The sequence below is a fragment of the Raphanus sativus genome, chromosome 5 (assembly GCF_000801105.2).
Source record: "Raphanus sativus cultivar WK10039 chromosome 5, ASM80110v3, whole genome shotgun sequence".
NCBI classification, from domain to species: Eukaryota; Viridiplantae; Streptophyta; class Magnoliopsida; order Brassicales; family Brassicaceae; genus Raphanus; species Raphanus sativus.
The window spans coordinates 6444079-6460827 of record NC_079515.1 but is presented as its reverse complement, the minus strand read 5'-3'; the positions used below and the strand labels follow the sequence as shown (position 1 = coordinate 6460827).

The 16749-nt window shown below is 34.6% G+C and overlaps 3 protein-coding genes across 4 annotated transcripts; 1 reads left to right on the top strand and 2 right to left on the bottom strand.

Annotated features, from left to right (window-relative positions):
• Positions 1-162: 162 nt before the first annotated feature.
• On the bottom strand, positions 163-3744 carry LOC108805257 (G-type lectin S-receptor-like serine/threonine-protein kinase CES101). 2 transcript variants are annotated; one of them, XM_018577256.2, is made up of 9 exons: positions 2446-3744; positions 2236-2361; positions 2076-2132; positions 1756-1988; positions 1473-1683; positions 1162-1399; positions 930-1083; positions 515-849; positions 163-299 (listed from the first exon to the last, which is right to left on the bottom strand). In XM_018577256.2, the coding sequence occupies exons 1-8, from the start codon at positions 3698-3700 to the stop codon at positions 529-531; spliced, it is 2595 nt and encodes an 864-aa protein (XP_018432758.1). In that variant the 5' UTR covers positions 3701-3744; the 3' UTR covers positions 163-299; positions 515-528. The 2 variants fall into 2 exon arrangements, with proteins under 2 accessions (XP_018432758.1, XP_056842506.1); XM_056986526.1 differs by lacking the exon at positions 163-299 and having other exon boundaries at positions 343-849.
• A 1010-nt stretch (positions 3745-4754) lies between these two features.
• On the top strand, positions 4755-7470 carry LOC108862757 (MAR-binding filament-like protein 1). The gene is made up of 3 exons (XM_018636991.2): positions 4755-5088; positions 5184-5374; positions 5563-7470. The coding sequence occupies exons 1-3, from the start codon at positions 4812-4814 to the stop codon at positions 7267-7269; spliced, it is 2175 nt and encodes a 724-aa protein (XP_018492493.1). The 5' UTR covers positions 4755-4811; the 3' UTR covers positions 7270-7470.
• LOC108862758 (probable sulfate transporter 3.4) lies at positions 7377-12323 on the bottom strand. Its single transcript, XM_018636992.2, has 13 exons — positions 11881-12323; positions 11325-11373; positions 11029-11236; positions 10438-10609; positions 10285-10350; positions 10098-10211; positions 9901-10017; positions 9691-9817; positions 9306-9592; positions 9024-9214; positions 7985-8070; positions 7838-7914; positions 7377-7757 (listed from the first exon to the last, which is right to left on the bottom strand). The coding sequence occupies exons 1-13, from the start codon at positions 12205-12207 to the stop codon at positions 7608-7610; spliced, it is 1971 nt and encodes a 656-aa protein (XP_018492494.1). The 5' UTR covers positions 12208-12323; the 3' UTR covers positions 7377-7607.
• Between the last annotated feature and the right edge of the window lie 4426 nt (positions 12324-16749).

Genomic DNA, 16749 nt, shown 5'->3' with positions numbered 1-16749 from the left:
AAAAAATGGCTTCTTCTTTTACTTCTCGATAAAAATAGCCAAGTTATATATAGAGGGAGAGAGAGAGAGAGAGCAAACGAATATCAGCAAGTTACAAAACAAGAAAACAATGTAAAAGTACCAAGGATTATGCTATTGCATCGATTCCAAGCTACAGAAACAGGGAGAGTCAAAGCAGTAAAATATACTGTATCATGGAAGTTCAGTTTTATCTTCAACTCACAAGCAGATGATGATGATGCTGCTATTGCGTCGCATTCCCAGATGATGCGTGTTGGATGTTTATCACCGGCCATGATCTGGTTAAAAAGACCAAATAATGGGATTCCGGTCCACATAACATACTGAATAGTCTGTAAATTTGAGTCTGAATATAAAGACAGATGTGTATACATGTGTTACATCCTTACATGCAGTATAAGGGTTAAGTTACATGTTAACCCCACATAACAGAAACAAGGGAGAGAGTCAGTAAAAATATATCATGGAAGTTCAGTTTTATCTTCTAACTCACCAGTCACCAGCAGCTCACCTTGGGTCCATCACTGTGATAGTAACGCTATTTGCCGATACATTCTCTGGCTCGGTTGTCTCAATATCTATTTCCGGCGAGCTTCTCCGGGGACCATCATAGAAAGCTGGCTCTTTAGGCGACGAAAGAGCATTATTGCCTTCGCCGTATATCATGGACACAACATCTAACATACTTGGTCTATCCTCTGCGTTTTGCTGTACACACAAGAGAGCAACTTGAACGCATCTCAACACTTGAGGGTTGTCAACTGCAGAATCTCCCAAAGACTGATCTATCACCTCGTGAATTCTCTTCTCTTTAAACAGATTCCACGCCTGTAAAAAAAAAAAACAGAGTTTCAAAGAAGTCTAAAGATGCTAACAACAAATTAAGAAGAACAAGTTTAGCCTTTTACATGAACTATGAGATTCAGAGGTCCTTCTGAGTCATGGTGGAAACTGTTGTTCTTCCTTCCACAGATGATTTCGAGCATCAGAACACCGAAGCTGAACACATCTGATTTAGCCGAGAATAATCCTTCTCTGAAGTACTCTGGAGACATATAGCCACTACATACAACACAAATAAACTCTATTAAAATCTGATCATAGAATCTTCTCCTTGTTTATGGTCACTTCTTTACTTACAATGTGCCAGCAACTCTTTTGGTGTTGGCTTTGGATTCTTGTGCTCCAAATATCCGAGCCATACCAAAATCAGATATTTTGGGATTCATATCCTCGTCTAGCAATATGTTGCTGGCTTTGATGTCTCTGTGTATCACTTTCAGTCTCGAGTACTTGTGAAGGTACAAAAGACCTTGAACTATCCCTTCTATGATCATGAACCGCAGCGTCCAATCCAGAACGTTTTTTCTCAATGGGTCTGCATGACAGATGTGGAGAGATAATTTCAGATAGGTTTTGTACAGATTCTTAGCTTTTTAAAGAAAGCTCACCAAAGAGGAAGTAGTCAAGGCTCTTGTTGGGCATGTATTCGTAAATCAACATTTTCTCATCCTTCTCGATGCAACATCCTAGCAGCTGAACAAGATTAGTGTGTTGAAGTTTGGCAATGAGCATAGCTTCGTTCTTGAACTCCACTAATCCTTGCCCTGATGCTAGTGATAGTCTCTTGATAGCCACTTCTTCACCATCTATTAATCTCCCCTTCAAGAAAGTAGCAGAAACATCAAAATCTGCTCTTTTAGTTCATGTTATAAACTGAAGAATCTGTTGTACCTTATATACAGGACCAAAACCACCTTCACCGAGCTTGTTTGCATCGGAGAAGTAATCTGTTGCCAAGGCTACAGTTTCAAAACTAAAAATCTGAAGCTCGTTATTATTATTCTTCCTTGCACTTCTCCTGTGCCGGCCTCTCCTATCAATTCCCAGTTCACGTAGTAGCATTTCTTGGTCTATTGTTGAACCAACCCTCAGTGTTTGAAGCCTCCTCCTTATGCAACCAATCACTAAATAATCGCACACACAATGCCCAATTTCGACAAGGACAATTTACAAAAAATGCTTATACGAAAGTTAATAAGCTGAGGCCTTACTTTGTGGAATGATTTTTCCCCATAAGAAGTAGAACATTCCACGAAATATGACAGTTACTGGATCAAACACAGAAACAAGAAGTGGTGAATTTCTTGTTTGAAATTGAAAGAAGACAATTGATAAGAAAGTGTACGAGTGATTCTGATACAATCTTTTTACCTTTTACTTTAAATTTCATCAGAACAAGATAGATGATGAACCAAGTCACAGGTATCATTAGGAGCAGTGATGCCACAACAACTAGCCAAGTCGGTGCCTTTTCATTCTTTTGGTCTACCACATATCCTGTATTATAGTTAACTTAGTGCCACAATATAATTTTTGCAGTAATAGCTACACCATGTCAATAAAACACAGATAATATATTACCTTTTACAAGAATATATATGATTCTAGGACTTTGAGAAGGCGACCTTTTGTTGGTAGGGTCAGTGTTCCAGATCTCGCAGCCCGTACCATCCTCATTGGTTGAAGCATATGCAAGACAAGAACAGTTTTGCAGACACATAGCACGGCAATCAGCTGAACTGAGCCTTCCACCAGTCTCATCAAGTACAAATCCATTGCCTGAAAAAGCTGATACTGTCTCCCGGAAATGGGTATACTCAGAGGATGAACAGTTACTGAACCGAGATGAAATATCCTTCCTGATCCGAGATGGCATATCCGGGACTATGCAACCTGCGTTCAAACACATCCTCGGATCTTTCCTATAACATTCATTATTATCAACCTCTTCACCGATAGTGAAAGGAGAACAGCGGACATGTGTGAGCTTTCTATCAAGCCTGTTTATATGCATAATGCCCTTTTGGTCAATCGTTATCGTGGGGAATACTGTATCACCATAGCGGGGATCAACTGAAAACATAAAATAGTGTTCACTCTCGGTTGAAACATAAGAGAAGACGAACTCATAGCTGTTAAATTCCTCCAAGGAGAACCGATCCTTAAACCAAAGCCCACTTGCCCAATACATGTTTCCACGCCACAAGATGATCAACCGGTTTGTAATATTAGCATCCATTCCAAAGACAAAAGATCCAGAAGCAGGTAAAGTATCACCTAGCCACGAAGTCAGCTCCCATCTCTGTCCAGTCTTAACATTGAAACCAAGTTTCATCCCAGGGAGAAGGGTATCTGTCGGGTAATCAAAACTTTGCCACACAATCCTCTTCGCCGATCCATCAGAATCCATCTCCTGAAGCTGAAGATTTCCGGAATCCAACAGCTTAAGCGTCGTGTTTCCAGTGGTTTCCGTGGAAGTTATCTCAAGCAGGCTTTTTGAAGCTCCTCTTAAGATCTTCAATCTGCCGAGTGAGTCAACCGTGAGGCTTCCAGCGCGTCCCGGAATTGGATTGTTACGGTTAGCAATCCAGACAGCTCTGTCCTGGACATGAGCATACTGCTTATTACCATAAAGATACAGATCGTTGTACCAGATTCCAAGATACAAGTTGCTTGAGTTCTCGAAGCTGAAAAACTTGAGCTTGAAGATATTGAAAGCTGAAACGAGTTCTTGTCCATCTTTCAAGTACTGTCCCTGTAGCAGCGTGTCGGTTGAACAGCATGATTGTCCTACCAAGAGAGATAAAGTTAAAAGAGTGATGCGTAGCCACAACATAGCTTCGGGAATTAGGCACTTGGAAGATGTTGTGAGGAGGTAGGTAATACCTTCTGATATGCAATGTAAATTAATGGTTCAGTTGAGGTAAAAAGTCTTAACACAGAAGTCCAAGTCGACGCTGGTAGAAGGGAATTATCAAAGTCGTTGTCCATTGACATATTCAAACTACAGATGTTGTTACATGATGACACATTAGCTTATTATAAAGTGACGGTGAGAAGTGATAATGGCCCATTAGAGTTGACTCTTTCATGCAAAAAAAAAGCAAGTGCCTGAGTAATAAGCGTAGCTACTTGAAGGCATTGTATGAAGGTGGTGTAAGTTGATGAATGGTGTTGAAAGTTTCTTCTTTTACCCACTTGAAAAAGACTGAGTCTTGACATTAATATCAACGTCTATCAATCTCCATAGTTGAATGAAGCAATCGATGATCGACTTTCAGTTAAAGCACCTCCAAAGCTTTCTCAGCATCATGTCCACATTTGAAGATTTTCAAAATACTTACGAATCTGAACAATCTCATTTTCTGCAAAACAAATGTTGGACTCAAAACCATTTTCTCCAAGTGAGAGTCTAAATTAGACTTATTTGAAATCCCTTTTCCCCTAAAACCCTAAAACCATCAATGCGTGAGAGAACGTAATGTGCAGATTACCTGTTCGTTTAAATCTCTGAGAGAGAGAGAGAGGGAGATGAGGTAGCGTTGAGACACCTCGCTTCGTAAAAACGGATCGAGTCGAGAAACTACGCCGTCTTTGTAGACGAGCAACATGTGGCAGTTTTACGAGTTTTACGGCGGCGAAAATTTACCGGCGCCCAAAGATAGAGTGAGTCGCCGTCGGTGGTTTTAGCAAATAGAGAGAGAGAGAGAGAGAGAGAGTCACATGAGGCTCACGTGTTAAGTGATTGAGGATAACAAAGGCGGTAAAGTCTTAGCTGGCGGTTTCTCATTGGTTCAGTAAATATTTTCACAAAGCACCGAACTTAAAACTACTCGAAAACTGCACGTGAGCCTCACGTGTTGGAGTGGACAGTGATTTTAAGAAAACTGCGATTTGCCACCATCCACACAATTGCAATCTCAAAAGAAGATACTTTGCCGGAGAAGATGGGTTTCCTCGTCGGAGCCACTTGCTTCGCCCCGTCTCCTCCTGTCCATTTTTCTCGATTCCTCACATCTCCTTCTACATCGCAGTTCGTGCTTCTCTGCTCCTCCAGCAATGTCGCTAACTCCAAGCGTCGCCGACCACCACCATCGGCTTCTCTACGCCGCCAAGATGCACACCACGACGAAGTATATTCCGCTAAAAGAAGAGATTTTGTCCTCCTGGGCGTCTCCGTTCTTCCGTTTCTGGAGTTTCAGTCTCCGGCTATGGCTGATGAAAGTGAGTTTTATCAGCTGCTGCTACTGCATTGTAGAAATTCTAGGGTTTTACTCTTTTTGATTTTTCGTTTCGTTCTTGTGATCATTCTTCTCTAGGAGGAGGCAATGAGATTAAGACATCATCAAAGCTTAATCAAGAAACTGAGGTTGGAGAAAGTGAAGGAACATCCCCAAATCCGTTTCTGTCTCTCTTGAATGGTCTTGGAATCTTCAGTGCCGGTGTTCTTGGTGCACTCTATGCACTGGCTCGGCAAGACACACAAGCTGCTGAAGAAGCCATCCAATCTGTAAGCTTTTCTCTCTCTGCTACGCTTAACACTTGTTGTTGCACAATGTTCTTGTGTCGGCATTTGATTACTCATTAACAGTTCCATCAGAAGTAGGCAATTGTACTTTAGTCTCATGGACAAAGCTTCTCTCTTTTTTTTTTTGTTTCTTTAACTTCCTGAGGCTGTGAAGATTTGATGAAATACAGCTAAAGAACCAGTTGAAAGACAGAGAAAAAGCATTGACTACCAAGGAGAAAGAGTCTGAAGCAAGACTGCAGTGCGAGCAGGATGAGCGGGGCAAGGAGCGTAAAAAGGCACAAGAGGATCAGTCGTCATTGCTCAGCCAGTTGAATTCTGCAAAGGATGTGGTTACAGGATTAGGACGGGAGCTAAGCAGCGAAAAGAAACTATGTGAGGAGCTTAGAGTTCAAATCGAAAGTCTGCAAAGTAATCTGTTAAAGGCTGGTGAAGACAAAAGGGCACTTGAAACAAAGGTCAAAGAAAAGCTTGATTTGGTCGAGGAGCTACAAGATCGGATCAACTTGCTTAGTTTGGAGCTGAAAGAAAAGGAAGAAGAAACTCAACGCATTAGCACATTACTGGCAGAGAAAGAAGCAGAACTGGAGAAACTCAACTCTGCTTACACTCAAACTAGCAGAGATCTTGCTGGAGCAAAATTAGAAATCAAACAGCTTAAGGAAGAAGTCACAAGAAGGCAGACTGAGTTGGACTCAAAGAACTCTGCCATTGAGGAACTGAACACTAGAGTAAGGACTTTAGAGGCTGAGAAAGAGAGTTACATCCAAAAGCTTGATGATGTTTCAAGAAATTACAGTGCTTTGAAATCGGCGTCTGAAATGCGAGCAGCTGCTGATGCAGAGCTCATTAGCAGGAAAGAGCAGGATATTCAGGACCTCAAGGAAAAGCTGGATCATGCGGTAAAGGCTGTTAATGAGAGTAAAGACGAAGTTGCTGACCTTACTGAGAAGTACGAAGACACGAAGAGAATGCTGGATATAGAACTCACTAATGTACAAAATTTGAAACATGAACTTGAAGGAACAAAGAAAGCACTCCAGGCATCTAGAGATCGTGTCTCTGACTTGGAAACGCTGCTGGATGAGTCTAGAGCTTTGTGTTCAAAGTTTGAATCAGAGCTTGATGTAATTCACGCAGAGTTTGATAAAGCTAAGGAAAGATATGAAAGGAACATTGCTGAGGAAAGAGAAAACAATGAGAGTTTGGCTAGCAAACTTGCAGCGGTGAAAGATCAACTGAAGAAAGCTAGAGACGAGATTGAGGCACTAACCCGTGAAGTGGAAGAATCTTCTGTCAAGAACCAGAGTCTCCAGAAGGAACTGGTGGAGATTTACAAGAAAGCTGAAACCACTAACAAGGAATTAGAAGAGGAGAGGAAGACGGTTTTGGCATTGGAGGAAGAGGTGAAAGCAATGGAGAAGCAGATGTTGATGGAGAAGGAGGCGAGGAAGTCCCTTGAAACAGAACTGGAAGAAGCAGTTAAGTCCTTAGATGAGATGAACAAAAACACATCGATACTCTCGAAAGAGCTTGAGAAAGTGAATACACATGTGTCGAGTCTGGATGACGAGAAAGAAGTGCTTCAAAGATCACTAGAAGAGGCGAAGAAGGCATCAAAAGAAGCCAAGGAAAACGTGGAAGACGCACACAACCTCGTGATAAGTCTAGGAAAAGAGAGGGAAGTGCTAGAAAAGAAAGTGAAGAAACTCGAGGAGGACTTGGGCTCTGCAAAGGGAGAGATACTGCGCATGAGAAGCCAACAACAGAGTTCTGTAAAAGCTGTGAATAGTAGAGATGATGAAGAGAAGAGTGATGATGATAAGGTTACTGTGAAGAAAGCTGTCAGGAGGAGAAAGAGCAGTACCAGTTCTTGAACAGACAAGGTTATATAATGACCAGAGCTTGTATTAAATCTGTGTGTAAATTTTGACAAGAGGCAAGTGGCTCCAGAGTTTCATCATTGAGATCATTTCATCAATGGTGATAGGAAATGTAGAGTGAGAAGATCAATGCTTTGTATCTGATGTCTAAATTATGGTTTCATACAATGTTTTAAAAGATGAAAATTACATTTATTGTATAATTAAAACCGAAACCTCCTCAAGGAGTTGACGGCTAGCACCAAAAATTGTTTCTAAAGAGGCAGAGCCTTTGTCTTCAGAAACAACCATCCAGGACAAGTTTCTCAGATTCTCCTTTTTAGAAGTTAATTTCATGGCTGGCCATGAGCTTTCCATGTTGATGAGAGATCAGACACAGCTTCACCAACTGTTAGATAAAGTCCACTCAGCCCCAATGACTCAATGATCTTGGACTTGTGTAGCTTTTCCATAACACTCCCGACAGGATTCACCAGCACAAGCTGTTTTTAAACAAGTGAAAGCATAAGTGTTTTAATCTCATAGGTATGAATCGATCTTTGTTCAGAGTTAAAAGTCTAACCTGAAGTGATTGCTTCTCCAGCCTCCTCCTAAGTTCAAACAACGCTTCAATCCCACTTGTGTCTATAGAAGACACAGCTGAAACAATTAAAAAAAAAACATAAGTTAAAGAAGATTGAGTCACACCTCATGTGAGAACATAACTTACCTGTCATGTCAAGAACAATGCACTTTAAGGCTCTATCATTGTTTACCCTTATCCGAGTTTCCTCTTCCCTGGTCCATCTCAAGATCCTACAGAACCATAAACTCATCCCATAAGTGATTTTTAGCAACGGAGTTCTCACATTAAAAGTTAAACTGGTTAATATTGTTTATACCCTTAATGAATAAACATATAAATTATCCATAAACAAAAAGAATTTTAATTTTATGATTAAGTAACTGATTAAAATTAATAATGATAAGAATTATCCAAAATTTTAAAACATATTTTAAAATAGAAAATTAAAGTAATTAATATTGTTTATATTCTTAATGGATATATATATATATATAAATTACCTACAAAATAAAAAGATTTTTTTTTGATTACATAAGTAAATAAAATTAATAATGATAAGAATTATCCAAAATCTAGAAATATATTGTAAAATAAAAAAATTTAGAGTGGTTAATATCATTTATACCCTTTATGAATAAAATATAAATTAACCACAAAATAAAAAACGAATTTTTTTATTAGATAAATTATTAAAATTAATATTAATAATAATTATCCAAATCTAAAAATATATATTAAAATAAAATGAACTTATATTAATCATATTATTTTAATTAAAATATATATTATTTTTGTTTCAATCTAACAATAAATATATTGATCCAACTATTACTTTTTGTAAGTAATTTTTTTTAGTGTTTATGTTTAAATAGTATAGATAAGCAAAATATATGTAATGGAAAATATAAATAATTGGAAAAAGGAAAATATGAGCAAAATATAAGTAAAAATAAGTGTACAAAAAGTGATAACAAAAGTAAAAGATTTTAAAATCAAAAATATTTTTAATATGTTAGTGTTTTCAAAAATTTAACACAATAATAAGCATACTTATTTTAATAAAATATATAAATTAATAAATATTCGTAAGAAAATCGTGTCCGCATGTGCGGGCAACACACCTAGTAAGAGAACAAAACACGGAACAATAAATAGAAATAATCTATTTAGTATTTTGACTAACCTTTCTTGTAGGTAAGTGCTATTGGCGAAGCATATTGGAGATTCCACAGCAAGAATTAGGAAAGCAGGGACTCTTGAGGCTTCTATGTATCTTTTTAGACTCTGATATATCTGAGTCCCAGGGATGTTTCCAAACTCCAAAGTGTTTGGCCTTGTAACGTGCAACAGGATCTTGATAACTGAAACTCCCACCTGGAACAAGAAGGTATCAAACTTAGATAAGTTAAACAATCTGAGAAATAGTAAGAAAACCATAACCATGAAAGAATAGTTGTATACTTACTGCTATTGCTAGGCCAAGAGGTACAGAGACAAAGAGAACACCAAAGAAGGAACACATGCAAGTGAAGAAATCGAATTTGTCAACTTTATAGAGCTTGTAAGCCGCTTGGTAATCAATGAGGCCTATCACAGCGGTTAATATGATGGCGGCTAGGATCAAATTAGGAGTGTAGTAGAAAAGTGGCATCAGAAACAATAGGGTCACAAGAACTGCTGATGCCATCACAATGTTTGAAAATGCTGTTTTAGCTCCAGCATTGACGTTTACTGCAGATCTTGAGAAAGACCCTGAAGAAAACAAAAACAAAAAAAAAAGGAGTGGTCCAAAACATTGTTCCTTGAGGCACAAGGTAACATGAGATTGGTTTTCAAGCTTAGGTTTTAACCTGTTGTAACATAGCAAGAAGTGCAAGAACCAGCCATGTTCATAAAACCTATAGCCATCATTTCTTTGTTCCCATTAACTTGATAGTTCTTTAGAGATGCAAAGGTTCTCCCTACAGCAATCCCTTCCTGAAAAAAAATCAATCAACTCCAAACTTCAGTACTTAACTTTGCAATTTACAAAAGGAGGCAAAGATCTTTGAAAAGCTTACTGTAAGAGAGAGAATCCCTGTGATGATACCAGTCTTGATGGCAAGAGCAAGATGAGCAGCACTGAAGTACAACATGTTTGCTGAAGGAGGATTCAAACCCTTTGGTAAATGACCAATCTGCAACAAAGATTGAATCTCTGTGAGTCCTTAGTTTTCTCAATTTCAGTAAAACAAGTCTTGTTAAAAATGTTTCTTACAAAAGAGATGGCTTGAGTCTTGTGTCTGATGAGGTATACAAGAAGAGTTGAGATAACAACTGATGCCAATGGTGATGCAGCTGATATCCAGAAAAGTTTTGGCTTCCTCATGCTCTATATAATCACATTAAAACAACAATGTCTTAGTGGCTATTGCAAAATGCCCGAAGACTTTGCAAGTACTTACAATGTGTCTTGTGGTTAAGAGAATGATCAAGAAGCCAAGACCCATTATAATAGTTTCCCATGACCACTGAAATTATAGTAAGTAACATTATTAGATAAGAATCTTGATTAGTTAGTTACCATTTTATAAAGAGGAAAGTAAAGGTTGACTTACTTCGGATCTAGTGTTGATAACAGAGGACATGACAGGAACAAATTGCATCTTGCCAGTGAAGTGAACGATTCCAAGAAGACCCTTAAGCTGTTGAAGTGACACAATCACCGCAGCACCAGCAGTGAAACCAACCAAAGTTGCCTTTGACAAAAAGTCAATCACAAATCCCAGCCTGAAATTAAAAGAATAATAATAAGATTTTTTGAGATATAAAATATCAATCAAATTTGCTGACCATGAAAAAAATAAATAGTGTGAAATCACTAAGCAGAAGGAAGCATCTTGGGAGGTAGACATTAGTTAGTACATGTCACTTGTCACTATCAAATCAAAAATATATAGAATCTTGGTCTTTTTACATATAAAATGTTAACAATCTATATGCATCATGACAAATTCCCCTTTTGTTTTCAGTAATAATTCAACAAAAGAGGCTCACGCAAAACTCTGAATATATTCTACACTAAGAATACTAAACTGCAACAAGAGGCTAAAACTACATATTCTTTCACATGACGATTACATTATTCGAAAGATTAGTATTGCGTTTTTGATTAGAAGTATGTGAAATTTTGGGGGTAAGATTCGTACCTAAGAAGGCCAAGGGAGGCTTGGAAGAGACCAGCAAAGAAAGTTGATGTGAAAGCCAGTTTGAGATATAGTATTGAGTCTTGTGTTGGAGAAACGCTTTCACTTAGCATTGAGCCCATCACAAGTGATGCTATTGAGACAGGACCAACTGCAAGATGCTTTGAACTCCCAAGAACTGAGTATATAAGTGGTGGGACAAAGCTTGAATCTGCATGCAGCCACAAAAAAAATGATTAATTAAAACTTGATTTAGTTAATCACTCTGATTAGTCTGGAATTAGATGATCGATACTTACAAAGACCAACAATGGGTGGTAAGTTTGCTAGCTTGGCATAGCTGATTCCCTGCAATATAATTTTCAAAATTAAAAACACAAACTTTTGTACAGACGATAAATTAAAATAATAATTTTGGTTTATTGATTGTATGGCTTGTACTAATATTTAGAGAGAGAAATAAATATTAGCAAAAAATAAGAAAAATATCAGTGAAAATTTAATAAAAATAACAAAATAATAACAAAAAATAAAAAAAAAAACCACAGAAGATGCATAATATATGATGGAAAATTTAATATGACAATTTCAAAAGCATTTATTATTACTAAATATTCATCAATTATTTTTGCATCAAATATATAGAAATTTTATGACATGCTATACATAATATATATTTTTATAAAATATTTATGTCTTGCGAATTCGCGGTCAACCATCTAATTATTATAATTTTTATCAAACTTTAAAAAATGATAAAACAATTTGGAAAAAGAAATAAAATATTCACATCAAAAACCAGAAAACAAAAAAAAATCATATTCCTAACAGAAAAGGGATGTTCTGATTTGTAACCTGAGGGATAGCGAGACTAGCAATGGTGAGACCAGAGATAACATCAGACCTAAAAAGCTTGAGATCATACTGAGAACCCCATGTGAATATGGGAAACAAGCTTTGTAGACCAAGAATCACTTTGTTTCTCCATGTCTGGTTCCTAAACCTCTCTAACGGATCATCAGGGAAGAAAACATCACCAAAACGCTTTTTCAGTTTTTGAAACGTTGTTTTCTTCGGCGGTAGACATACGCTGTGTATCTCCACGACCGTTTCTCTGGCCCTTGCAGCGGTTTCGTTGTTGGGAGATGACATGTCTTCTATTCTGTTCGTGCCATGACCCATTGGTTAAATGAGAGATTATATATGAAGGGTTCTTAAAATATAGAGACGCAGAAAACAGTTTTGATGTGATTAATGTTTTGAGACTGTGTTGTTGTATGATATTTTTGTGAGTGAAGATGTTATAATTGTTCTCTGTATTTATAGACACTTGGCTGAAAAAGTAGGGGTGGGTAATGGCAGTTTTTTTTTTTTCAAAATAAAATATTGGAAAGCTGTTTTTGTTTAGTTTTTGAGATTACATGGATAAATGCGTCATTTTCTCAACTCACATGAGTGAAAACGGAAATACTATGACCGCGTAAAGAAAATAGAATCTTAAATCTCCAAGCAATCATATTTTCTGTAGAACCATTGCATATGAACAAGAAAAAAATATGAAGATTGAAACAAAGTGGAATCAATGGGATTAAGATTGAGCATATAATGAAACTTGATTCAGAGAGGATTGTTTTCGTCTGACCTGGAGTTTATCAAGAGTGATCGATGACAGAAAAAAAAAAACAAATCTTCCACTATTTTGATTCAAAAAGAGTTTATTATTTGCAGAATTCTTCACAGGGGGAGATTTTGAGGTGTGTTACACATACTGTTAATATATTACTAATAAGACTAGTAAAATCATACACATATTGTTAGTATATAGTAGGAAGACTATTGAAAATATAAAAACATTCCGTATATAGCATATTTGAATATTATATATTTCCAAATCAATAATATTTCTTGATTTTTTCATAATTCAAACAATTGTGTATTTGTGTAAGTCAAAGTAATTTAAGCGCATTTATGGTAGTTAATGTGTATACATGTGTATGACTATGGTGTTAATTCTTGAAAGGACTTTCTGGCAAGTGTATGCACGCATGTATGGTAACACATAGTAATTTATGGTAGTTAATGTATGCGTATTTTGGTCAACTTTTTGAGTAAATAAGCGGGAAAAGGGCATTTTTCCACTTATACAATTTCAGTCGTGCCAAATACGACTTGAACAAATGATCAGTACTAAATACGATCTCAACTCAATTATAATTCAAAATTACTATCTAAATTTTTTCAAATGTGCTAAAATCTACATTGATTGTAACATAAATTAGTCAACTGTTTTAAGAATAAAACAGCGTCGTTTTGGTTTAATCTTTAAAAAAAATATGCTCACTTAAAAAAATACACTTTAACCACTGGACTTTTGATATATAATTACAAATTTAAAACTATATATACTACTTTACTTCTTAATCTTCTCCAAATCAAAACTTGGTGATAATTGTTTCTGTTTTTTATAAAATACATTTTAATTACCATATCTTTAATATACTTATATTATATAATATTTTAGATTATACAAAATCAAATATACTTAAATTTTTGAAACTATTTATAAAATTTTATTATATAAATTATTTTAGTTTTTAAAACTTGAATAGTATTTTTTCTTTTATTTTTGAAAATTAATATATTGAACTGTATATTTTAAGTTTTATATATCTTAGTTCTTTTTAATGTGTCTAATATTTTGAACAAAGAATTTTAGTAAAAGAAAGGTAAAAGTCCTTTTAACACAGCCAACCTTTTGAACAAAATATCACAAATATATTATATTAATTTTTAAAAATAAAAATTACCATATGAATTTTTAAAGTTACAACAATTTATATAAGAAAATTTTATATATAGTTTCAAAATTTTACGGATATTTAATTTTGTATAATTTAAAATTTTTATTATTTATATTTTAATATAATATAAGTTTATTAAAGATAATAATTAAAAAAATATTACTGTATTTGTACAAATTATCATTAATTATCACCAAAGTTTTAATTGTAGAAGATAAAAAAATATAGAAGTATATATAGTTTCAAATTTATAATTATATATTAAACATTTACTTTAGTCTAGAGTGTCTTTTTAAAAAGTGTATCAATGCATGGGTTTGAATCCCAGATGAGCATATTTTTCGAAAAAGATTAAACCAAAACGACGTCGTTTTATTTTTTAACGGTTGACTAATTTATGTTAAGGTCAATGTAGTTTTTGGCAAGTTTTTAAAAAGTTTAATAGTATTTTTAAATTATAACTGAGATGAAGTCGTATTTAACACTGACCAATTGTTCAGGTCGTATTTTGCACGACTGGAATTTTTTGGGTCGAAAAATTATTGTCGTCCGAAAGAAAGAGAAAAAATATTTTCTTCTTCTGTAGTTAATGATAATCGAACGTTAAATATTACTCTCTTCGTATTTAAAATAATAATGTTTTAGATTTTATTGTTATATCAAAAATTGATATTTTAATTTTTAATTGGTGTATTTTATTTTTAAACTATAACATAAACTTAAATATAAGATATAGTGGTTAAATATTATTGGGAAGCAATTAATTAAACTAACTAGAAATAAATTAAAAGAGTAATAACTAAAAATATATAATTTATTAATATGTATAAATAATTCAAAACTAGGTGTTTTGCTTTTAAAATATTATTTTTTTATATATGATAAAAAATAGGGGAAATTTTATAAATACCATTTTGATGGTACCACAATTCAACTATACCACTAATAAAATGACATTTTCAAAATTACCACATTCTTTAATGGGTAAAAGACTAAACTACCCTCACTTTATCTCCAACAATCATCGATCTCCTCCTTTTCTTCATCGACCTTCTCTCCGTTCTCGGTTGATATCCATCGCCTCTGTCCAGATTCATCTTGCTTCTGTCGAAGAGATTCATCGTTGCTTCCGTCGAGACGTTACAGATCTAACCTAGCCTCCGTCAATATTCATAGATTCATCCGTCGACGGATTCTCTCTCACGCCGCCGCCGAGTGATTCCTTCAAAATGTCAACTCCAGATTCACAACTTGTATGTTTCTAATCTGTGTAATTTGTTGATTTTGTTCTTTCTGCTGTAAAAATCAATGACTATTGGTTTAGACTTTTCATTCGAATGGTTCGATCTAAGAGAAACAGTTTCTGTGATGAACATTGATTTTTAGGATTTGCTTCGTTCTGTTATCCAAATGCAAATAAAGTTGATTTGAACTTGTTATTTGAATGACTTGCTTCTTTCTGTTATCGAATTATAACCACTTATAAATCTGTGTTTCATGATTTTGTTATCCTATATCATACGTAAGACTGTTGTCAAAATACATGAACACTCTGCTTGTGTTGTTTTGTTTTGCAGTTAGATAGCAGTGAGTTTTGCACAACCTTGACATTGCCTGCGAAGATTTATGGAGCTGGAACAGAACCACCAGACAGTCACAAAGTGATCGTCCAACATTCGAACATGGATTAAGTGAACATAATTTAAAACAAATGAAGCTACAAGGGAGGGATGAAAAATTGAGAGAATTAGATAAAGATACAACCAATAAAGAAAAAAAGAAAAATAAGTGTTATAGAGCAATGTTTATAAACCCTTGTAAATCCGATAAATTTTATAAACATTTATAAACATGATAATGTTATACCACAATGAGTGAGAGAATGCCCCTTTCATTGGAAAAATAAATAATCGACATAATCGTTTTCATGTTTACTTCCAGCTTTTGCAGCAGCAATATCATGAGGACAAAGAAACTTCTCAACATCAAACACAAAGCATGATGAGGTTTTAGGTTGAAATTCTATCTAACTTGACAAGGTTTTATCAGTTAATTCATTAATTTCTAAAAATTGACTTTTGATTTATAAGAATTTTAAAGCTGGTTTATAAAATTCTATAAATGACTTATACAATGATTATAAACTAATAAAAACACTTATAACTAATTTATAAAGGTTTATAGACTAATTTATAAGGGATTATAAAACTATTTATAAAGTTTGTAAACTGATATATACAGGTTTATAGACTAATTTATTAAGGTTTATAAACTAATTTATAAATTATAGATACTTATAGCACTTCATGATGATTTTATAAACATTTATTAATGATTTTACACTTATAAGCCATTTTATAAATATTTATAAATGATTTAGAAACACTTATAAAATAATTTTAAACTATTATACGTAATTTATAAATTTTTATAAATAACTTATTAATCCTCAATAGTCTTGCACACAATTATGTACTCTTATAAATGAGTTTGTATAAATAAATTCAAACTCCAGATTATTTAAAAAGTTTTATAAAATTATTTATAAGCACTTACAAAATTATTTATAAGCACTTATACATTTTATAAACTCTTACATTTACAAGCTTTTATAAAATGATGTATCAAAAGGGAGTTGATGCTGAAGCCGAAAAAAGCCCGAGCAAAAGGTAATTAGCTCAATTTATAACGACTTATAATATGATTTAACTGTTATTTTAAGTGACATAATACACCTATAAACTCTGTAAAGCATTATAAAAGAATGAAATGATGCAAGAAATAATAAAAGGTTCAAAAGCTATGAGATTGTAACTGTTATAACATCATATAAAATGATCAAAATCAAAGACAAGTTTTTATACGGCTCTTTGTAGCTGATATCTTCATGAATCATACTAAGAGAAGATCCCAGTTGAACATC

Coding starts and splice junctions, on each gene's coding strand:
- LOC108862758 (XM_018636992.2), bottom strand. CDS start 12,207: ATGGGTCATGGCACGAACAGAATAGAAGACATGTCATCTCCCAACAAC. Junction 11,237..11,324: donor ACCACCCATTGTTGGTCTTT/GTAAGTATCGAT, acceptor GGCTGCATGCAG/ATTCAAGCTTTGTCCCACCA. Junction 10,018..10,097: donor AGACTCAAGCCATCTCTTTT/GTAAGAAACATT, acceptor TCTTTGTTGCAG/ATTGGTCATTTACCAAAGGG.
- LOC108862757 (XM_018636991.2), top strand. CDS start 4,812: ATGGGTTTCCTCGTCGGAGCCACTTGCTTCGCCCCGTCTCCTCCTGTC. Junction 5,089..5,183: donor TCCGGCTATGGCTGATGAAA/GTGAGTTTTATC, acceptor ATTCTTCTCTAG/GAGGAGGCAATGAGATTAAG. Junction 5,375..5,562: donor CTGAAGAAGCCATCCAATCT/GTAAGCTTTTCT, acceptor GATGAAATACAG/CTAAAGAACCAGTTGAAAGA.
- LOC108805257 (XM_018577256.2), bottom strand. CDS start 3,700: ATGTTGTGGCTACGCATCACTCTTTTAACTTTATCTCTCTTGGTAGGA. Junction 1,084..1,161: donor AAAAGAGTTGCTGGCACATT/GTAAGTAAAGAA, acceptor TGTTGTATGTAG/TGGCTATATGTCTCCAGAGT. Junction 850..929: donor CTCTGAATCTCATAGTTCAT/GTAAAAGGCTAA, acceptor TTTTTTTTACAG/GCGTGGAATCTGTTTAAAGA.